The 24,247-nt window shown below is 35.5% G+C and overlaps 1 protein-coding gene across 3 annotated transcripts in view; it reads right to left on the reverse strand.

Annotated features, from left to right (window-relative positions):
- LRP6 (LDL receptor related protein 6) overlaps window positions 1-24,247 on the reverse strand; it is a 242,831-nt gene that overhangs the window by 66,039 nt on the left and 152,545 nt on the right. For all 3 annotated transcript variants that reach the window (XM_077170087.1, XM_077170085.1, XM_077170086.1), the window contains 8 exons: window positions 20,056-20,272; window positions 18,070-18,359; window positions 16,566-16,792; window positions 14,461-14,645; window positions 12,551-12,877; window positions 5,380-5,582; window positions 3,448-3,659; window positions 2,285-2,475 (listed from right to left, as the gene is read on the reverse strand). In XM_077170087.1, the coding sequence (XP_077026202.1) occupies window positions 2,285-2,475; window positions 3,448-3,659; window positions 5,380-5,582; window positions 12,551-12,877; window positions 14,461-14,645; window positions 16,566-16,792; window positions 18,070-18,359; window positions 20,056-20,272 (1,852 nt within the window). The remainder of the gene's footprint in view (window positions 1-2,284; window positions 2,476-3,447; window positions 3,660-5,379; window positions 5,583-12,550; window positions 12,878-14,460; window positions 14,646-16,565; window positions 16,793-18,069; window positions 18,360-20,055; window positions 20,273-24,247) is intronic.

Raw genomic sequence — 24,247 nt, forward strand, 5'->3', positions numbered from 1 at the left:
CAAACTTAGAGGACAGTTGCAAAAATAACGTAAATCCTGTAACAGAACTCCAACATACCACCCCCTTCTCCAGACACCCAGATTCACCCATTTTAACATTTTGTAACCTTAGCCATATCATTCTATCAGCTATTTTCTGAACATCTGAAAGCAAATGTTGCATACATCATCCTCCTTGAATGCATAAATTTCCATGTATATTTCCTATGAACAAGAATATTCATTTATGTAATCACCTTAAGTACAGTTATCAAGGTCAGGAAATTTGATACACTGCTAACATTCTATATTACAATTTGTTCATATGTCCCAATCCTCTCTTTTTTGAGCTGTTTCTCCTCCAGTATGAAATCCCATACAGGATTATGTATTGCTTTACTTGTCATTATCTCTTCAGTTTCTCTATTTGTTTAACTGTAGAAACATATGTATAACATAAATCTTCCCACTCTAACTCCTCCCAAGCATAGTATTCAGTAGGATTAGTCACATTCACAATGCTGCATTTTCCCCCACTATCCATTACTAGAATTTTCCCTTCACCCAAACAGAAACCCTACACTTATTTTGTATTAACTCTTCAATGCCTCTGTGCCCACCCCAGTAACCTGTACTCTTTGTCTCTGAGTTGCATACTCTCTGGCTACCATGGGCCTAGGTTTTTGCTTCTTGTTTCTTTGTGTACTATATATAATCTTTTGTTGAAACCTAGGCTATTTTATATTTTAGTGTGTTATTATTGGAATTTAGACATAGGCATCTGTTCCTTAAGCTTGTATCCAGTTAGTGTTGTAGCTTTTCTTGAATGCCAGGAACCCACAAAAAAAAGGGGGGGGGAAAGAAAGGAGGAGGAATATTAAAAATAAAAACCTTTCCAAGTCTCTGCAGATTTACCTGTATCAGTGCTCTCCTTTGGGGGCTCATCCATACAATAAATTTGTAGAATAGCTCCAGGTCAAAGTGTAGGGCCCTCCCTGATACTTTCTGCTCAAGCCACCCCTCCCATCTTGGGCAAGCACAGTCCTAGGAATTCACCCCCAACCTAGGCCCCATTTAAAGGGATATGAATGCCCCCTTTCCCTAGGAAACAGTTTCTTCAAGGTGAGGGCACTGCACTGTATGTCTGATAGCCTGCAATCCCTTGCTCCAGACAGCATGACTTGACTGCTCTCCCACAGAATTCTGTAGAAGACCTTGTTGGGCTGTCTTCTACATGCAGAGTAAGTCTGGGACAGCAAATTCCTCAGACCATTACCAGATAGACTGGGTCTAACATACACATTCCCAGTATGTGCACGAGATTTACACTGTATCCTTTGTTACTGGGACCAGCGATCTGCACTGGGAACGTGGGCTGGCCCCAGGATGAGCAGAAGAAGAGCCAGTCAGGGCACCATAAGATCCTACTGCCTTTAAGTGGTCTTTTTCTTGATTCAGCACTAGCCCTATCAGTGCAATCCTTCAATGTTTTCTGAAGCCTTTAGAAGATATTTCTACCAGTTCTTGCTGGTTGTTCAAAGTCTCTTTTGAGGATGGAGCCCTATAAGCTTCTCAGTCTATGACCCTGATCAACATTACTGTATTTATGTCACACTGACATGACACAGTGTGTTGCTTTATTTTCATTTTTCTCATCATTAGTGAGATACATGGAATACTGTGGACATCAGAAATTGGGCTGGGTGAGGTATCTATGATTATTGACAAAGAAGAGTGAAAGTACATCTAAAGAGCAATAAACAATTTAATTTGGTGAAAATACAGGGAATGCAAAGGTCATGATGAGTTTGTAAAAGGCCTTAAATATCAACTCAAAAGTACAATTAGTACAACCTTTTTTCCTGCAGGTTATGAGACTTTCTTGAAAAGAAAGTCTAGATAAAGTAACAACATGATTATAAGTAATGCCTCAGAAAATTAATTTAGGAGCAGTGTGCAAACGTTCTGTGAGAAGACTAATTATGGGCTAGAATTCAGGTCTGATATATAAAGAGAATATAAACTAGAGCAAAAGAATTAGGAAAGGAGAACAGAAATTAGAAATATATTATTAACAGAGCCAAGATTAAGAAAACTGGCAAGTGATTAGGTAACAGAGGGAATAATCACAGCCAGGTTGAAGGTTGAATTAAAAACATCCTGAGCTTTTTTCAACCAATTTGATGGTTACTACTAGATGTAAAAAAATGTATACAAAAATAAAACAATGCAAGAAAAATGCAAATGCTATTCATGAATCATTTTAACACTCAAATTAATACAAGAAAACAATTTTTGCGGGTACCTGAGAGATCACTACTTTCAATTCGCCGGAGATCTGAATCAGCCCAAAAGAGCTTGCCCAATTTGCTATCAAGTGCCAAAGCAATCGGTTTACTTAAGCCACTGAAAAAGAGAACCTCCCGTTCTGTTCCATCCAAAGCAGCTCGTTCAATTTTGGGAGACCTTTCTTGAAGATTGGCAAAATACATATACCTAAAGAGAAAGGAAGAAACAGTAAGTTCCAAAGCAAGAAACGACATAAGTGTTAAGACAAATGGAGAAAGAATAATATTTTTAAGGTTTATTTTTAAATGTTTTAGAACATATTTTAAAAATAGGCCATGGGATACTTTTCTACTTTCTATAATAGTAAAAAAAGAGTTCAAATAAAGAGATTCTTAAGGAGCTTAATTTTAACAGATTAACAAAACAAGAGTGTCAGCCACAGGAACACCAATGCTTTAGGAACAACATAATAGAGCAGTGGCCAGAGAGATCTAAACACAATTTCTAAAATTTCTTTTCTAATTAGTCTATTTAATAATTAAAAATAAGTTGTATATGAATCATTTTTTTAAATTTAACTTGTAGATGTTATCCCTTTCCTGTGACTTTTTTTTGGGGGGGAGGGGCTATAACTCTTTTGAAGTATGTAATTTTCCCTGCTGAATTCTGTTATTCATTCAGATAAAATAAAATAGTATTAAATCCAAAGCTCTATATTAAATGAAAGAAAATAAACTAGTTTTTACAATAAAGGAACATAAAGTCAAACAGGAAGCCTAAAACTGAAAAACAGTTAAGTATAAGATAAACTGAAAAGGGCTGAGTATAGAAAAACAAGACAGAATATTGGGTATTTAGGAGACAGACAAATCACATCTGGCTTGAGGATACAGTAGATCAAGGAAATCTTCATGGAGGATGTGGCAACTGAAATGGTCCTAGGGGTATGGGTAAAATTTAGAACTAAAGCAGTAATGAGCAGACAAGGAAATTCCAGGTAGTGAAATCAGAAAAAGTTCAAGCAAAGACATAGGAAAAGGCAGAGACAGGTGGATGGAGAATATCAAGTTTTTTCACTAGAGGACAAGCGGCTTAAAGGTAAATAAATAAGAGGCCCAAAAAGAAAGTTGAGGAGAGGTTCAGATATTAAGCCATTTGAACACTACTTCAGTAACATACCCTTTCTCTGGATTTACCACAATGGCTCGAGGTCTGTCTTGCTCTCCTTTTAGCACTACTCCAATTGACTTCCCATCTAATCTTGTTACGTTAATGACATTGGTGGCCTCACAAGTCCAGTAAATATAACGGCTATAAATGTCAATGCTGAGGTCATAGGGTTGTATTTCTAGGTTCTGATTGGGAACTGAGCTCACAACCACAGTAAAGCCCTAGGGAAAGAAAAAGACATATACCAAATTAGAAAATTAGACCCCCAAGCCACATAGTCCTAAGGCAATCTCACTTGCAATGCTTACACCTATATGATCACACACATTAGAGGGAAATGAACAAGGGATGCCTCTTAATGATACATTATTATGTGTAATGTGTTTCTTTAACATGCATCTAAAAAATTCCCTTTGGTTATTATAACTTGGGGCAGAATGGAAAGCTGATACCCTATTAGTTGCTTCTAGAACCTGATAGTACCTTGATTAGAGATGGGAGTGAAAGGCAGCTGTCTCTTGTGAGCTTGAGACAACTGTGGTTAGATCACACTCCAGTAATACACTACAGTAGTGATTCTCAACCAGGGATGATTCTTTACCTTCCTTCCCCCACCCTAGAGGTATGTGGCAATGTTTGAAGACTTTAGATTGTCATGACAGTGAGGGTGCAACTGGCATCTAGTGGTTGAGGCCAGGGATGCTGCTAAACACCCTACAGTGCATAGGACAGCTCACCCCACAACAAAAATTTATCCAACCTCAAAATATTGTCAATAGTGTTGAGGATACAATAGCAATTAGGCTACAAAGCCACAGTTATCAATCATCTTTCTCTGATCCTCAAATCTACTCCACAAAAATAGTATTTACAAAGCCGAGCAAAAGAAGAGGATTTGTTCATCTGTTCTAACTGAATGGATTATTATTTCATTTACTTGGCAACTATAAGGTAACATATCCCTTAGTGAGATTACCTAAATATATCTGCATGTCCTTGCATATAATAATACCTGTAATTTCCATCTATTAGTTTTCATTTTGTTAGTTCTGCCCAATACAGTGTAAGGTTCATGTACAATGTACCGCTATAACTATGCTCTAAATGATCCCTCAACAATCCTAAATACATTTCGTCCTTACTTTTTATTTTTGTATGATAAGACGTAACAAAAATTAGTAACCAAATCTCCCTAAATTTTAATACACTCAAAATCCAATTTAACATTTCTGCTGTATGGAAGATAACAAATAATTAAAATAATCCCAATCTAACATCATTTGACCACACACAGGAATTCAAGGTTTTGTGGATCATGGTATGCAAAAGTATAACTGGTGTGTAAGCATATAACGTTTATTGATAATGTTTTCATTCCATCCCACAGTCACCAAATAATATCTTTAAAAATATATATCACTGGACTGATAATGTACTAGGTGCTTTCAATTTTACTGAGTCTTTGTTATATGTCTCCTATCCTCTGAATCTTTTAAAAAATGGCTCATTAATATATAACTTTTATTTACTGAGCCCCTATTATGTAACAGGTACTGGGCTATGTGCTTTCCATTTCTTTCAGCTAAAATGTTCCTAAGAATTCTAGTAAGTGTTAGAGCTGGGATCAGAGCCAAGGGCTATCTGATTTTAAAGCTTTCAAACTCCACACAAGCGGAATCGTAATGAAAACAAAAACAAAACATATGATGGATTTTGTAATGTATGAGCATTAACACGATTTTCACTCCCATGCCATCATCATATTTACTGAAAGAAAAGATCATCAGGACAAAAAAAGTCACTATACAGAATTTCATTCTCTCGCTCTCTCTCACTCACTCACACACATACACACTTAAAGAGAATCAAAATTTAAGTGAAACAGCCTGGTTGGTTAGTTCAATTATAATACAGAAGTGATTTTGAACAGCCCCGAATTACCTGGCTGCCATCTTCTTGCGCCTTTCGGATCATATTTTGTCGTGAGTCAATCCAATAGAGCTGCTTGTCCAATGGGTCATAGTCAATGGCCCGGACATTCCGAAGGCTGTGGATAGGAAGGATGATGTCAGGGCTCTGCTGTTCATCGATCACCATGCGGTTGATGGCACTCTTTTGACTGAACAGCAGGAAAGTGGTAGGAGCTGAAAAGAAAAAAAAAAAAAAAGAAAATCTAAAATATAATTATTCTAAGACCCAGCCATAGATCCGATCAGCCGCTCAAACAAAACAGACATAGATGATAGAGAGATAAGGTTGAAAACAGAACCCTCCGGCATACTCTCAGAAACTTTCTTTAGGGTAATATTAATTCAGCACCCTGTCTACCAAACTAATTAGGAACTAACCCAATGAAAGTATCACCTAGCCCATTTTTTTTCCCCCATCTTGTCCACAAAGATATCATGAGACATGTATATGAAGATATACAGAATTCTCCTACTCAGCCAAGTGAGTAACTGTACTCTCCTTAATCTATTCTTTTATTGGGTTGGGCCTCTATAGTTCAAAGAAGAACCTTCAACTCTCTATCTAGTCATGTGATTTTAACTAAGTCACTGAACCTCTCTGCATCAAAATATATTCAACTGTAAAATAAAAAATAAAGGTTACATTTATCTAGTCTCAATGAGCTGTTTCAAGAATTTTAGAACATACGTGGAAATACTTTAAAAACCATAAGGCATCATATAAATGTAAAATAAAAGAACTACTGCTTATTATTAGCAGTAATAATATTGGTATTAAAAGGAATTAAATCCTGACAGATTGCAAGCAGAGACTTTCTTGTGCTTTGTGCGTATATGATGGTTGTGGGGAAGGTGAAGCAGATAAAATGACAAAAAAAAACTAATAAATAATAGTTACTATTTAGTGAGCCCTTAATGTGTGCCACACCCCTGGAGTGCTGGTTTGAATCTACTGTGTACCCCACAAAAGCCAGTCTTAAATCCTCATTCAATATTAATGGATGGGAGCTTTTTAATTGTTTCCATAGAGATGTGACCCACCCAATTGTGGGTGATAATTTTTGATTAGATGTTTTCCATGGAGATGTGTCTCTCCATTCAAGGTGGGGTTGTTTACTGGAGCCCTTCAAGAGGGAACCATTTTGGAAAAAGCTTTAGAGCCACCAGAACCAAAAGAGCCCACACAGCCAGAGACCTTTGGTACAGAAGGAAAATGCCCCCCAAGGAAGCCTTATGAAATGAAGAGAGAAAGCTAGCAGAGTTTGCTTCCTAAACTTCATCAGCCTTTCTTGAGCGAAAGTAACCTCTTATTGATGCCTTAATCTGGACATTTTCACAACCTTAGAACTGTAAATTTGCAACTTAATAAATTCCCCTTTTAAAAAGTCGTTTCAGTTCTGGTGTATCGCATTCCAACAGCTAGCAAACTAGTGGTGCTTTACTGGCACCACACAAATGCATATTGGCTTAAATCCCAAAGAAGATTAATGGATACTCCTAACAAAACTTAGCATGTACGACACTGAAATTCTGCTTTATATAAGTTCTTCACTGGCAAAAGTCCACACCCAGCTTAGAAGATTTATAAAGTATCCCATATGATCCTATGGGAACTCTCCATTATCTGGAGCTTATCACATATTGATTTAACAACTCGGGCAATTTTAATAGAGCCCATGCCTTAAGTAATAAGAACACGTGTCACAACTGAGTGGCTAACAAGTCTCCCACCATTATTACTTTTTAAAAGAAAAATGCGCTGTATAATAAAGATTTTCAACAAAATAAATACCACTTTTACTAAAACATTAAGGGTTATATAGTAAGCCAGACTTAAAAGACACTGCAAGAGCGAGAATGAGAGAAAAAGCCCAGAATTTTACCTCCCAAATTTTCCTGAGTTATAAGCAATTAGCAGAAACATGTATTTGGCTCTTATTATGTTTTGGTGGGTACTCATATTTTTCTGAGTCAAGTTTTATTAATGTTTAGTAATATTCTGCAATTAGGTATGGTTCTTTTTGTTCTGGAAATCTGGTAGAAACAGTCAAATGTGGTTCCAACTAAATGTTTCAGATAGTCTACTGGATGACACTAACAATTACAATTACTTGGACAAATATTTCAATTATTTACAAGGCAATCAGTACGTAAAGTGAGGCAGATTAGGCAATTTTAAAAGCCTAAATCTATCCTATCTAATTTATGTAAATTTTAACTAATACTCCTCCATCTCCTGCAGAATGATGCTTTAAAAATTGTCCATTCCCACAATGAAGGAGCAACATGGAGAAGGAGGATGAAGTATAAGTAGAAGGGAGCTTTTCAGAACATGCCTTATTTCTTTCTTTTGCAGGCATAAGTGTTCACCTGTAGCTTAAGGCACTGCCCTTAAGTGAGAATAGCACAAACTAAAAGACCAAGCCCACCACATGTAACAGTTTCATTTTTGCCCTGTGCCAACGGCACCAGGTAGGAACTATCCAGTCCATGCTTCATTGGCCAAGCCATGAACTCATGTTGCTACATGGCTCCAGAGGGAATACCCTTTCCCTAGTGGCACAAAGGTACTTACAGAGGCTACTCCAATATTAAACAAGGATGGAGCCACCATGGCTCAGCAGGCAAGAATGCTCACCTGCCAGGCCAGAGGACCTGGGTTCGGTTCCCGGTGCCTGCCCATGTGAAAAAAAAACCAAGGATGATACCATTTGGTTCCCTGTTTTCTCTCTGACTTATCTCTTTTATTCACTCAGTTCTAGTGACACTGGCATCATAGATATTCTACCAATACGCTCAACATGTTTCCTCCTCAAGGACTTTGTATTTGGGACCCCCTCTCACTGGAGTAGTCTTCTCCCAGATTTCCACACAGCTTATCCTCACCTTCTTCAGTTCTTGAAATAAATGTTACTTTTTTAGTTAAGATTTCCCTGATCACTCTTATCATTGCAACCCACTCCACAACCACCCCTGCCTTCATTCCACACTTCTCCATAACACTTCTCTATATAATCCATAATAAATTTACTTATTTAGTTTGTTGTCTGTCCCACTGGAATGTAAACTCCATGGGGCAGGGGATTTATATCTATTTCATTCACTACTATAATCTTCACAGCTTGAAATAATTTCTAGCATGGAGCTGCTGTTCAATAAATAATCATCTAAATAATAAATGAATAAACAAATGAACAAGCATTACATGACAATAACTAAGGGAAGGGCTGTAGCCATGATTCTTAAAGTAAGAATAAAATTATTTTAGAGAGGAAAGGGAAACAAAAATATGAACATTTAGTGAGGACCTTCCAACATCTCACATACCACAGTAGATATTATTTAACCACCAAAATTATTATCTCCATTAACCAGGCTCAAAAAGGTTAAGCAATTTTTCCTAGGTCACAGATTTTGTTTTTCCAAATCTGCCTTATTTCTTTATTCATTTATTTCACAATAACTTACTGAGTGCCTACTATGTTCCAAGCACTATTCTAGGAACCTGAGATACAAAAGCGAAGAAATCAGAAAAAAAAACTGATCCCTCATGAGGCTTATAGTCTAAAAGATGGATAATAAGCAATAAACATAATAAAGAAAGAAATAAAATAGGGTATATAAATTATATAGTATATTCAAAGGGTGATTAAGTGATAACAGAAAAAGAAAAAGTTTAAAGTTCAGTAAGAGGCACTGGTAATGTTAGGTAGGGTGGAAAGACAATTTGCACTTTTAAGTAGGGTAGACTAAAAGGCGACAATTAAGCAAAACCCTGAAGTAAGGGAAGGATATTCATGCAAATATTTGCAGGAAAAGCATTCCAAGCAAGAGAAAATACATACTTTAACAGCCCTAAAGTGGGAGTAGTTTAAAAACCAGCAACAATGGTAGTATGGCTATTACGGAGAGAGCAAAAGGGAGAACAGTAAAAGATAAGGTTAAATAAGTAAAAGGGGAAGGGGTAAAAGGTATTTGGTACAGCTGTTGTAGGACCTTGTGAGTCATTATAACAACTAGGGTGAAACAGGGAGCCACTGTAAGGTTCTGAGCTAAGAAATGATATGATCTATTTAGGGTTTTTTTTTTTTTTGCATGGGCAGGCACTGGGAATTAAACCCGGGTCTCTGACATGGCAGGTGAGAACTCTGTCTGCTGAGCCACCATGGCCCGCCCTATTCAGCTTTTAAAACACAGGTCAAGAAAAGAGTAAAAAAAATATGGATTAAGGGCGGGTCATGGTGGCTCAGCAGGCAGGGTTCTCACCTGCAATGCTGGAGACCTGGGATGGATTTCCAGCACCTACCCGTGCAAAAAAAAGAAGAAGAAGAAAAAAAATATATATATATATATAAAAATAAACAATGGGAGGACGAGGGTAAAATAAATTGGATAGATGGAAATATTAGTGGTCAATGAGAGTGAGGGATAGGGTGTGTGGTATGTATGCGTTTTTTTTTTATTTTTTTCATTTCTTTTTCTGGAGTGATGCGAATGTTCTAAAAAATTATCATGGTAATGAATACATAACTATGTGATGATATTGTAAGCCACTGATTGTACACTATGTATAGAATGTATGTGTGTGAAGATTTCTCAATAAAAGTATGTTAAAAAAAATAGGTCAAGGAATAAATTACATAACACTAGAAAATATTCTGAAGGCAAGTAATTATGTTACATTTCTCTTGTAATCTTCCTTGTAATCTAATACATTTTTACACCAATATTAAAGTACTCAATATAAAAAGGACATACAACAGGAAGCCTTTTGAAACACTGCTGACCTATCTCAGAAAGATAGCCAAAGACAGAGATTAAGGACACCTAACACTGACTTCTCATGGCCTTCACCCACCACCCAACATAGATGGGAGTAAACAGCTAGAAAAATAATGGTCTCAAAAAATCTTTCCATATCTTCTTGTCTCTATCCCTCATCAGTTATTATCCCATTTTCCTCTTCCATTCATACCCAAACTTCTTGGAAGAGATGTCTATATATACAATCTCCCCCTTCCTTTTCTCCATTCGCTTTTCCATTGACTCCAATCTGGCATTTGCCATCACTTCCCCCAAATCACTCTCTTCTGGGTTATTAATAATCGCCTCATTGAAAAATTCCGTGGATACTTTTTCTAGGCCTCACCTTATTCAAACTCTCATAGCATCCGACATAGTTCTTTTTTGAAACAATCTTATCTCTTGTCTTCTGTGCCACCATTCTTTCCTGATTTTCCTCTTACCTATCTTGCTACCATTTCTCAGTGTCCTCTGCAAGCTTTCCACCACTGTCAGAACTCCTTAGTCCCTTCTTTTCTGCTATACCAGGGGTCGACAAATATGGCCCAGAGGCCAAATTTGGCCTGTCTATTTTTGTAAATAGTTTTAATGGAGTTCAGTCACACCCATTTTAAAATTTTTTGTCTCCAGCCCCTTTCAAGCTACAAGGTACAGAGCTGGACAGAATTGAATAGGTGCAACAGAGACCATATAACCCACAACTTCTAAAATATTTAGCATCTAGCCCTTTAATGAAAGTTCCTGCTCCATACCTTCTCCCTACATATTCTCATTCATTTAAAATACATATTGGTAACTCCAAAATTTTCATCTCTAAACTCACACCTCTGCTTTGGGGCCCAAAATCTCTAACTATGTATTTAATACTTGTAATTCATGCCCCATAGGCAATCCAATATTACTTACTTCTTCCCTCTTCTCCTTCCCACATACAATCCTTTAACAAGTACTGTTCAGTCTGTCTCCAAAATACATCCTGATTCTATCAGCTTCTCTCTATTACCACTGCCACCACACCAGTTCAAGTATACCTGCATATCCACACTGGTCTTGATTTCAGTGCTACCACTAGTCCTGCTCAAATCCATTCTCTACAGTAATCAAATCACAGTATATTTTACTTAATCTTCACAATAACTCTACAAGGTAATTATTATTGATCCTATTTTTGGACAAGAAACACTAAGGTTTAAAAATATTATGTGAATTGTGCAAAGCACAAAGGTGATAAATGGCAGAGACTCCAAAGTACAACTTACAACCTCTTAATCATTAAACTATAACCCGTGTTCTTTATCTTTCACAGTTGAAGCTCTGTGTCAGAATATATTAAATCCTTTCTCATGTGTTTTCTTATACTTTCTCATATGCAGAAAACAAAGTAACTTCAATAGTTAATTATATCTAATATCACACAGAACTTTATTATCTTCTACTCTATTGAACTTTTTAAAACTTATTTCTTGCCTATGAATCCACTCTTTCTGATCTAATCTCTACCTGTTTCTTTATCATATCTACCAATCTGCTTTTGTTCTGTTTCTTGTCTATCCACCAAGATATGGGTCATATACCAAATTTCCCAAAGCCAACAATGTTTTGTTTGCTACATGCAGTGGGTTTTTTTTTTTATGTTAGCACAGCGGTATTTAGTATTTATGAATTATTTGCCAATATTTAAAAAGCAAGACATTTTGCAGAAAAAAAAATCTAAATTCCTGACTAGATGGGAAGATCTGGTAACATCAGCTAGAATTAAGTAAGGAGCAACTTCCCATTAAGTCTGGATTGGGTGCTCCGTAATTTCTCATCTACTGATTTACTGTTTTATACTGAGCTAACTCCCCATATGTATTTTCTGCCTGGCCTCTTATACACTTAAATTTTGGTTTATCTAGTCTATGTAATACAAAAGATAAGATGTTGTGTTTTGGCATAAAAGGATCTATTTCATGAGCAAAAAGAAAAATCTGTTTTTTGTTGTACTACTTATGAATTGTTTATTGTATTGCTTAAGAATTGTTTGTGGCATGTAATTAATATTTATACATTATATAAATTACCTGCATAATGCACACACACTCAACACTATGAAGCTATGCAAACTTAACTGTACTAAATTTTTAATACCAAACAGTAAAAGACTTAATTTTCCATAACACCAAGCTGCTATCACAAAACAGTAAGTAACAAAAACTTGCATTTTTCCCCCTTTTACTAAACAAATCATCAACTCTGGATTTTTATAATTTCTTACCCTAGAAATGTGACCTACAATGTTTCCAAAAAGCTGCTTTCTCCTCTAAATCTAGTTTGCTTTGGGGGGAAATGCAACTTACCACTACAAGTCCTGTTGTCACTATTAAGAGAGTAATGGGCAGGGCATCCACAAACAAAACCTCCAACTGGCACAGCCAAACAGAGGTGGGAGCAGTGCCCATTGCTGGAAGCACACTCATTCCATCCTGCTTGCCGAGAGGAGTGAAAGACAAGGATGTCCATCACATAATCTAAGTGGCCTTGAATGATGGTGCGGTTTTGGCCACTGGTTTTGTTGGCACGTTCAATGCTGCGTCGGCTCCAGTCTGTCCAGTAGATGTAATCCTGGTACTGAGTTAAGCCAAAAGGGTGAGGCAAGTCATCTGCTATAACTTCACGGTTAAGTCCTATTTTGGGGAAAGCAGTAGACAGGAGAAGCAGAGGGATGGAAAACGGTAAGAACACAAGTGTCTTTTTCCCACACTCCCCCCAAATTATCGGATACATTACATTTGTAAGCAACATTTTAAAAAATATTTTTTAAATTGTGAAATACATATACATAAAAAAAGGAATACATTTCAAAGTAAATTTGAAGAAGTAGTTATAGAACAGATTTCAGAGTTTGATATGGTTACAGTTCCACAATTTCAGGTTTTTCCTTCTAGCTGCTCCAGGACATTGGAGACTAAAAGAAATAACAATATAATGATTCAGTAGTCACGATCATTTATTAAACCCTAACTTCTCTGTTATAAATTCTCCTTCTCTGTTGATATTCTCCCCATTTTTAGGGATACTGGGTTATGCCCATTCTAACTTTCTTCATGTCGACAATATGGGATGGGGGATGAAACTGGCTGATGTTCTTAGAGAGACTGGCACCTCAGGATTTCTGGGCTAATCTGGCCTAAGAACCATCTGAAGGTTTTAGGTTTCAGAAAAGTAAACTTAGTACATGAAACTTTTGTAAGACCTCAGATAAAGCCCTAGGTGTTCTTTAGGGTTAAGAGGAATAATGTTGATTGGGGCTTGGCAAATCATGGCAATTAGCAATATCTGGCTGAAGCTTATGTAAGAGTAGCCTCCAGAATAGCCTCTCGACTCCAATTTGAACTCTTTTAGCCACTGATACCTTATTTTGTTACATTTCTTTTCTCCCTTTTGGTCAGGAAGGCACTGTCAATCTGATGGTACCAGGGCCAGGCTCATCCCTAAGAATCATGTTCCACAATGCCAAGGAGAGACACACCCCTGGACATCATGTCCCATGTAGTGAGGAGGGTAATGATTTCACTTGAGGAGATGGGCTCAGAGAGAGAGGCCACATCTGAGCAACAAAAGAGGTTCTCTGGAAGTAACTGTTAGGCATAATTATAGGTAGGCTTAGCTTTTCCACTACAGAAATAAGTTTCTTAAGAGCAAACTTCAACATCTAGGACTTGGCCTATTAACTTGGGAGTCCCTAGTGTTGAGAGAGTATCAAGGGTTTCCCAGGTGGGACAGTTTAATATTTTTTTCTCCAGTTCCTCAAAAGACTCTTGAAAGGAACGTTTTAAAAAGAACAATTCATTGAAAAGCAATGCTAAAATCAGACCAGACTATTGAACTCAATCCATCTGCAATCTCAATCTATATCTTAAAGTTATAGTTCTGATATAAATAATGAGGTTGTTTAAATTCCTGCAAATAGTCTCTATTGATTTTTATTTTATTTTCTCTACATGGGGTCTATAGTTTAACTCTTCTTCTTTTTCTTTCCATAAAAAAATGCATTTATATAGTAATTCTGCTTATATTAAAAAAATCACTTCAGGAATATCCAAGTATCTGGCCTGCTATTAAAAAACAAGAATCAATTCTAGAACAGGGAAAGAATCTAGCATTCACACAAAGTTTTATTAATAAAAACTAGTCAATGGTGAATAACGCCATCAATTTTTGCATAGAAAACATACAATCTATTTGAATAAAAAGAATTAGAGCTTACCAAGCATATTTGAAGATTCTATTAAGTTGGTGTCTAGGTCTGTCCAATAAAGCCTTCTTTTAGCATAATCGATAGTTAGGCCATTTGCCCGCCCCACATTTGGAACTAATGTAGTACGTTCACTTCCATCCATAGCAGCTCTGTCTATCTTAGGTTTACCACCCCATTCAGTCCAATACATGAATCTAAACTCAAAACAATGGATATTTAAACATCACTTTCGGTTATTTGGGGAACAAGTCATATTCATGCACAGTAGCTAAATGAATTTCAAGAAAAATATATAGTAAATCAAGGAAATACGTAAAACAAATCATGGCTACAATTTCTTCTAGCATTTTGGCACCCTCAACAAAATATTTTCTCTCATATCACAAAAAGGAAGCAAGTCCACTTTCTTTAGTCTTTCCAATGAATTTGTTCTATCCAAAACCTAGGAACCAGAAACAAACCAACAATTTCCTTATTGCAGTACTGACATTTATAAAACTCATATTCAAGAAGAAAGCAACATATTAGAGTTCCAGTTTCAGAATCAGATTCACTTCTGAATAAAAAATATCTTTATGTATTTCTGATTACAAGTAATTTGAGTTTTTGTTGAACTTACTTTTCAATTTGTATAATCATTTCTCCACCAAAAAAAATGTGGCAGGAGTAAAAATGAATAGTTTGAAAATGCATGTGGTCATACAGTCCAGGGAACATACTATATGAATTAGAGTAACAAATCACCCCCTGATGTGTTAGGCTGGGCAGAGAACACCAGTACTACAATCCCTGTGTAATTTTAGAATACTGATCTTGTTTTATCTTACTTTTGCACATTTTCACTTTAAGCTTAGAAAAGCCCTATGGTGCTACAGTTAAGGAAGCCAAAGTGCTAAAAGAAATATAAAAGAAAAAAATAAATATTTATATTTATATAAATATAAATATGATTTGTCTTAGAATAATTAATATGGCAGAGCTAAAAATGGAACCAAAATCCTTAGTCAAATGCCCCTTCAACTAAACTAGTAAGGTGCTAGTTTGGAGACACTCTGAATACTGGCAATTCCGTAAGCCAGTTCACATCAAATACATGAAGACAAACATTCACTCATCAGCCTGCCAACTGATGGCTGACTTGGGAGTAGTGAATAAACATGCTTTGCTGAAAATTAAAGCTGTTTTTAGACTTTTTTTGCATTTGGACTTGTCAGATGGCAAGCATGTGCATACTACAAGAGCCAGAGACAAACAACTGTGAGAGAAATTTCACAAATGCCTGCAGCATCCTATATTAGAGTCTTTAATCCCAACTACTAAATTTATCTGTTTGGCAACCAATGCTTAGAGCCAAGATTACCATAATCCTACCACAACATGTGAGCACAGAGAAGCTGACTTTGATATGATTTCTAACTAGATGGATAACTAACTAATCATGTAATTAATGCAGTGATCTCAGGGAAACTCTTTGTTTACAGATAGGAAAAATATGTTTATACTGTTGACTTTTGCTTTTAAAATTCAATTTTCTTTTCCACTATCAGATTTCTTAGGTACTGGCTTTTAAAAACTTGTTGAATCTTATAAGAGTCACCTACCCTTGAAAAACATATCATGGTGTTAATTTATAACATTCAAGTCTCTCCAAGTTTATAATGAGCTAGCTAATGGTCATTTAATATTAATAATTAATCTAGAATGGAACTTTTTAATTGTAGTTATTTCTTAGCACACATTATTCAGTGAGTTTACTACAACAGGTTTGAAACTTGGCATAACTGGAGAGAAGGTAAATGCAAATATACGCATGATGATATCTAAAACACAAGACTTTACTTAGTATAAAGGTAATGATAAGTAATATTTTACTATTAATCCATTTCAACAATCTTTCTTCACCCAATATTAATGGCAAAAGTAAAATTTAGCTAATAATTACTAACTCCAAATCAGTTAAATCTCAATTAATGGTTTAAAAATAAAGTCTATTATTTAGGTGTCAGAATCATAACAAGCATTATTTAAGACATCAAGAGTATAATCCCTAAATAGTCCACATTCCCCCAAATGTGCAACGTAGTTTGAAAGAATGCATACACAAAACTGTTTACCCTTCAGCAGGGTCCAAAGCAAGAGCTCTGGGGCTATCCAGGTCTTTCCACACCAATACTTGTCGGTGTTGCCCATCCAACTTTGACACCTCAATTCGATTTGTTCCTGTGTCTGCCCAGTACAGGTTCTTCCCAAGCCAGTCTACTGCCATGCCTTCTGGGTAATCTAAGCCGAATTCTACCACATGTTCCAGTGCACTGCCATTCATAAAGGCTCTGCTGATAGTCTGCAAAAAACACACCAACTAAGTCACATGGCTTAAGTAAAAAGATTTTCCAGAAAGAAGGAGTTATGAGGCTTAAGAAACATATTGTTTCTTAATAAAATTCACATATTTCATAAGCACAGAAAAAAAAATGATGTCAATCTCTAACACCAACCCTAAAGCATAAAGGTAAGGGATAACTTACCTGGCTCTAATAAATGCAACTATGACCTCAAGTTTAATTGTCAATTCAGAGGGAAAATTTTAAATCTCTTAAGAACCAAAAATATATACTGGTAGACAAAAGAAGAAATTTTCTTTTAAAATTTATTAGCAATCAAGTGATAAATATTTGACCAGAACGTTGACGATTCTCAATTGGTAGTCAACTTTCTGAAAATGCTTGATAATATGAAGTCATTGTGTCAATTTGACAGGATTGCAACTTGATACTTTATAAAATGCATATAATCATTATTATATTACCACTATAGTTTCAAATCCCCTAATATCTTAAAACAATCATAATTCAAGTTAAGAAGAATAGTTGTTATTTCTTGTCAAATACCATGCTAGTAAACACTTTGTATACACAGATTTTCTTATATAGTCCTCACAGCCCTACAAGGTGGACATTCCATTTTCAAGATGAGGAAATTCAGAAGGTCATGGAGTAAAAGCCAAGATTTATTTCACTGATTCATTTATTTCATAGATTTTACTGAACATCCTTAGAATTCAATTTGGTCTGGTTCCAAAGCCCCATGTTCCTGGATATTATACTAGATAAAAGTTGACACAAAAGTTATCTGAAATAAGCCCAAAACAATCTGGAAGAAGATAATTCTCCAGATTTTCTGGTTAGGAGCTTCCTCTTTCCCACTATCCCAGTGTGTTCTTCAATATTTGTTCTAGAAAAGAGAAAATAAAGTATGTTATAGCTCACATCTGGTTTTTTTCTTTTTATCTCAGTCTGCTCCAGAATTATGTTTAAAAAGAAAAGGAGAGTGCCAAGTCTCTATAAGCCATCTATGTGAAACATACAATTGTTTACTCAGCTAATGACAGAAAATGTCATTTATCACCTTCAAACAGAACAAAAGGAAGATTGTCTCTTGCAGATTTAGAATACTCTAGCAAAGAACCTCGCATTAAAAGAAATCTAACAAATTAAAAATTAAAGGTTTTTGTTGAACTTTGCCTTACAAGAGGGAAAGGAATCATAGCACGACAATTCAGAAATTCTACAAGCTCCTCGCTGTTATTCCCAGCATGAATATTCCAAACTCTTTGCTAACCTTGAGTGATATATCAGTCCAGTAAATGCGGTTGTCTGTTACATCAAAATCCAAGGCAGAAGCTTCCTTGACACCAGTGAGAGGAATGGCCACATTATTATTGTTAGTTTCCAAAGAAATTCGCCTGATATCTGCTCTCCGTGAAAACAAAAGAAAAGCCTCTGGAACAATGCAGGTCTTCATGTCACTTATGAGTTCAAAGCCAATAGGGCAGGCACAGCGAAGGCCCTGAGGTCTATAGAGACAGAGATGACTACATCCCCCATTTTCCTCAGCACAGGGATTGGAACCTAAAAGATTAATTAATTATAAAAGGACACAGGAGGATGGACACATTGACACAATCAACATATTTTTACTTTAAAGTGATTTAAGCATTTTTAATTTATTTCAAAATAACTGATTAAGGTCTTTAATTCACATAAACCTCTGATTACATGTCCTCACAAATCTAGTTTCAGTTCTAATCGCACAAAAAAAGCAGCATGAGGATTAATGGAGCACAAAACTATAATAAAATACTTTCCTTGGCACCTACAATAAGCATTAAAATGAGTTAAATTATTCATAAAACAGGATTACTTTTTTGTTTTTGAATTACAAAGATTTATTTCTGCTTTCACACATTTTACTGTCCAGGCAACAGTTTTACATGCATATCTGAAGTAATGCAATACCACACATTCTGTTTAAAGGCAAAGTATGAAAGGTAAAGCTAATCAGCTTTCCAGGGTTCTCAGCTTATGGGAATCTTCTTCCAGATTTTACATTAATTTCTGAAAATTACAAACATCATCTCCAAAAAATGTTAAAAGGATTGTAAAAAATAATCACTTTATTCAATATTGTAATTGTAGGTTTGTATAATTTCTTTTCAAGTATATTTTCTCTTAGAACTGAAAAACTAAGAAGAAAATGTCACTTAACATCATTGGCATGTAACTATAGGTCAGCAGAAAAAATATCATAAGCTTGTCTTTGATGTTACTAAGAAGAAATTCTAGTCCAAGCTTTAAAAAAAAATTAACAGCAGCAAAAAATTAACAGGAGTATACAATGATTGCTTCTCAAAAGGCACTCTAACCCATCAGCCTGGCTGTGTCATATATTTTTTTTTTGGCATGGTCAGGCTCTGGGAAAGAACTCAGGTCTTTAGCATGGCAGGCGAGATTCTGCCACTGAGCCACCGCTGCACCGCCCCTGGCTGTTAATTTTTATCAATATTCCAGCCATGAAAAAACTTAATAGGACATAGATAAATATAATAAGTAGAAGAAATCAATTGAGTTTGGGGGTTTTTAGTGTTTTGGAATGATCCAGGATAATGAATCCTAAACCTTTCATTGTAAAGAAATTTGGATCCAAGTTCTTCCATAAAATATCATCCATTTACTTACTTCTAGCCTCTGATGCCTACGTTCATCAGTCACAGAGCCAACACTTGGAGGCTAGACAATAACATCACACATTATTCCTAAGATAAAGAGGAAATAAGACACCTTGACCAGAGCGTGCACCTTCATGACGAACAACATGGGCACTTGGGGCAGCTTCGTTAGCTTCAGGCTGGGACATTAGAACACTAAGAATGAGACTCAGTACAAAGTCTCCACGTTGGTGGTGACAGGGGCAGCTCTTGGCGTCGAGCCTCACAAGTGCCACCCAGAAATAGGATTGAATTATTTTGAAGGAGTTGTGTGTATCTACGCTTATATTTAACCCTTCAGTTCAAATTATACAGTCAGAGTACTAAGCCATCATTTAAAACGCTTTTTCCTGCTAATAAATAAACGAACAAATAAGCGGTGGGGTGCGGGTGGTTAGCTAATGATTTCTGTATCACCTCAATTGGGAGTAAGGGGCCACAAAGCTCTTAAATGAATTATTTACACCAATAATTTAAAATGCTGCTTTACAAGTCACTGACTAATTCCACCTTCTTCCACTCCTGGCTTCCACCTCTAAGAGAATTCTGGAATTACTTACCAATGATTCGATGAACATTTGTGGCCTTTAGGCCCATAAGATCAGGTAGCTGATCTATGATGATTTCCCTTTCTGCACTTCGTTTGTGTACTCTTTCGATGCTACGCCTCTGCCAGTCAGTCCAATAAACATAATCACCCAACAAAGTAAACCCAAATATGTGAGGAATCTTGTCTTCCACTAGTACTCGTCTCCCAGTGCCATCAGTATTCATAACCTTCAGGTTTAAGTTTAAAGAAAAAGATGAGGAAACGGTGTGTACTTATCCTTTGAATATATGTAAAAGTAATAAATGCAATCCAAAAGTCATCTTAGTTATATTTCCATACTTTCACAAAATTATAATATCCTATCCAATGAAAATTATTTTAAGTAGTCAAAAGCTCATATGAATTCTATTTCTCCAATTTCTTATTAACCTTCCTTCTAAATATTCAATCAACTTTAGATTTAGTATGCATCTCTTTTAAATGAACTGCAGCAAAATTAGAACTACTCTACATCATCTTACATTTGTACATCAGTTTTCAAATTATAGTGTACCTTCACATATAGCATGTTTTCACACATTTTGTTTTGTAACATGCTTTTATTTTACATGGAGGATTTTGTCGTTTTTATATCTACTGAAACTTGAGTTTCATATAAGGTCACACAGCTTGTAAATAGAGCTGATATCTTTTTTGAGACTCCTTTCACTAAGCATATTTTTTTATTTCTGTTTATGTTTTTGTTTTTAAAGAAAAGAGAAAACATTTCAGTAAATTTCTTATTCCCTCAGGTTATACTCATAAAAGTACCTTGGCGCTGAGGACATTCTCTCTACAATTAATTTTCACAAAACTAACATGTACCTATTCTTTCCAACTATAGCAACACTATTAAATTCATGCTAACATTCTCACTGTAAACAACTTCCTTAGGAGTTGCAAAGGTATTTTTTCTGTCTCTGACATTTCAGCAACATGCATTAATCATCCATTCTGAAGTAATAAGCCTTCCAAAGCACCAAAACTTGCTCCCCATCTGAGATAATTTCTACCATCTAAATTAAGTAAATGAACCTCCAGAAATCTTTTTTTTTTGCTTGAAATCTTTTTTTTAACTTTTATTTATTAAAAAAAATTAACAAACAAAACATTTAGAAATCATTCCTGAAATCTTTTTTAATGTCTTTATTATTATTTTTCAATTTTTAAAAACTTTTTATTGTATTATATAACATATATATAAAGCAAAGAAATAAAAAAGCAAGTTTTCAAAGCACTCTTCAACAAGTAGTTACAGGACAGATCCCAGAGTCTGTCATGGGCTACCATACATTTTTCTCTCAGATTTTTCCTTCTTGCTGCTCCAGAATATGTTACCTCCAGAAATATTATCCCAGTACTAAAAATATACACATGCAAACAAAACCTCCCTCTTCTTCTTCCCCTCATAAAAGGGCAGATATCAATATAATACCATAGGCAAGCATTAATTTTTTATCCACAAATTCAGTAAGTACTATTCCAACTAAGTCAATAGTATGACTGGCTAGATTGAATGACAACCAGATGCTTCATCCCATCCTACAAATTGTACAATACAGTTGGAAGATTGAGGGAGAAGAACAGTGCTACATTCTTACATTTTCATATGAAAATACCAAAAAATACTTGATTTAGATGCAATGGAAGAGATTTTTATTGGCAGAATGTTTATTTGTCTTTGTAAGATACAACAGGACTTCTATTAGGCCCACTGCATAAATCCTTATTCAAACAGAATTTTTTTTTTTAAATCAAAAACATTGTCAAAAAAACTAAATAGTACTTCAAATCCTATATTAAATATTTTTAAATTAATGACTGCTCCTTAACTTGAGACTGAAGTTTAGATTTCATATTTATTTTCTTGCAAGAGACCATTCCTAAATACATTTTACGATATCTTATGATATGTCAAATGCCCAAATAGAGTTTAACAGTAAAAGGACTGCACATTGGTGTTATGGTAGCAATACACATGACTGTCAATGAATGGAGGTAGCCTAAGGGTATTATCAACTGATGTCTGGAAGGGAGAACTGTGTATACATACGGCAGAATACTGTGCAACTGCAGAAAGGAATGAAGTTGTGAAGCATGTATTTAGGTGAACAAACCTTGAGGACAACATGTTGAGTGAAATAAACCAGAAGCAAAAAGACAAACGTTGTATGGTCTCACTAATATAAACTATCTATAACAAGCAAATCTGAGAATTGAATTTAAGAGCATAAGTTATTAGGAGATAGAAAGGGGGCAGGAGTTAGGCAACTGATGATGAAGGAGTACAGAATGTTCAATAAAGCTCACTGTAAAGTTATTCCTGGGTTTTAGCTGTTACTTCTAAATTCTGAGATGCTGTGCTTTTTGTCTATAACCTGGTAATTTCCTGGAACTTTAGGTATCTGTGTGACAACTGAGTTCTGCAGTTCTGAAAGGCAGCATTACTCCATACAGTAACTGTTAAAGAAGCTGAAAAAGAGATCAGACTTCAATGAAACAGATCTGGTTAAAACTAAGGTAAATACAGGGTAAAGGATGATACTCTCTGTATTTTAGAAGTCCAATTTCTGTGTGAGACCAAAGGAAGAGATGTTTATTTTGTTCAAAATTTAAATTTTCAGTAGCATACTATCTAATTTAATCTCTCTGGTCAGTGTATTTAAACCATCTAACTACATGGAACCTAGAATATGGAATGAGATCTTATGACTCTGTACAGGTAAAGGTAATATCCTGATACATTCCTGAGTATTTTGGGCAAAAAATACAGTATATGTAAAGTCCTGTGAGGGACTGGAGAAAAAAATATGGTACTATTAAACTTGCCCATTTGAAGAATTACTGATATTCTGTCAAGTATTAGGGACTCCCAATTTAATAAGCCAAGCTCTCAACCTTGAAGTTTGTCCTTACGAAATTTATTTCTGCAATGGCAAAGCTAACCCACTTATAATTATACCTAAGAGTTACTTCCAGAGAACCTCTTTTATTCTCAGACATAGTCTGCTTCTTTTAACCAACTCTGCAAACAAATTCACTACTCTCCCACCCACATGTAACATGATGTCCAGGGATGTGAGTCTCCCTAGCAATATGGGATGATTCTCAGGAATGAGCCTGACCGTGAGATTGAGAACTTCTTCTTGACCAAAAGGGGGTAAAGAAATGAAACAAAATTAAGTTTCAGTGGCTAAGAGATTTCAAAGAGAGTCAAGAGGTCATTCTGGAGGCTACTCTTATGCAAACTTAAGTCAGATATTACAAATTGCCATAGTATACCAAGCCCCAACTAAGAGAATTCCTGAAAACTTTACAGAATACCCTGGGCTCTATCTAAGACTCTATAAATGTTTTACTTAGTAAGTTTATTTTTTCAGAAATTTAAGACAAGATTGTTCTTATGCCGGATAAGCCCTGAAACCCAGAAAGGTTCCAATTCTCATTGTGGTTTTTACCTCAGGGCTGGATCCAGAACAGGATTGTACAACAGAAATATGAGCCACAAAATTAAGCCATTTGTGTAATTTCTAGAAGTCAGATTTTAAAAAGTGAATGAACACAAGGAAAACCAATTTTAATAATGCATTTTATTTAATCTGATACATCCAAAATAGTTTTATTTCAACATCTAATCATATTAAATTGTTATTAATGAGATTGGTTTTTTTTTGCATACTACTTCGTCTTATTGTCTATTTTATACTTTTACTCTTTAAATCTCAATTCAGACTAGCCATATTTCAGTGCTCAATAGTCATATGGTACTAGTGGTTACTGCATTGGACTGCAGAGGAGCAGTGTTTCACAGCGGTGACTATACAATTACAATGAAATTAACTTGCTCCTTCTTTAGGTCAGATATGTATCACTCCTAGACCTCTCACATTCAGGCTTGCCCTAGACCCACTCTACTCAGTAAAGCCACAAACATATGGTCTTGCATTTGGTCTTTCCTTCCTTCTCAGCTTTACCAAACTTAATTCTAATATAGGTTAAAATTATTTCAAAAAAACAGTCTCCAATGAAAATAATTAATTAAACTCTACTTGTATTTTTTTTTTTCTTTTTATCATATTTGCAAGTTTGTCTCTTTAAAGCATTAGCTGAGATTTGTAAGAAGGACAAAAGTCTGCTTCTTTGGCTATCTTGAAATAGAAGAA

Source organism: Tamandua tetradactyla, chromosome 7, assembly GCF_023851605.1.
Source record: "Tamandua tetradactyla isolate mTamTet1 chromosome 7, mTamTet1.pri, whole genome shotgun sequence".
Taxonomy (NCBI): domain Eukaryota; kingdom Metazoa; phylum Chordata; class Mammalia; order Pilosa; family Myrmecophagidae; genus Tamandua; species Tamandua tetradactyla.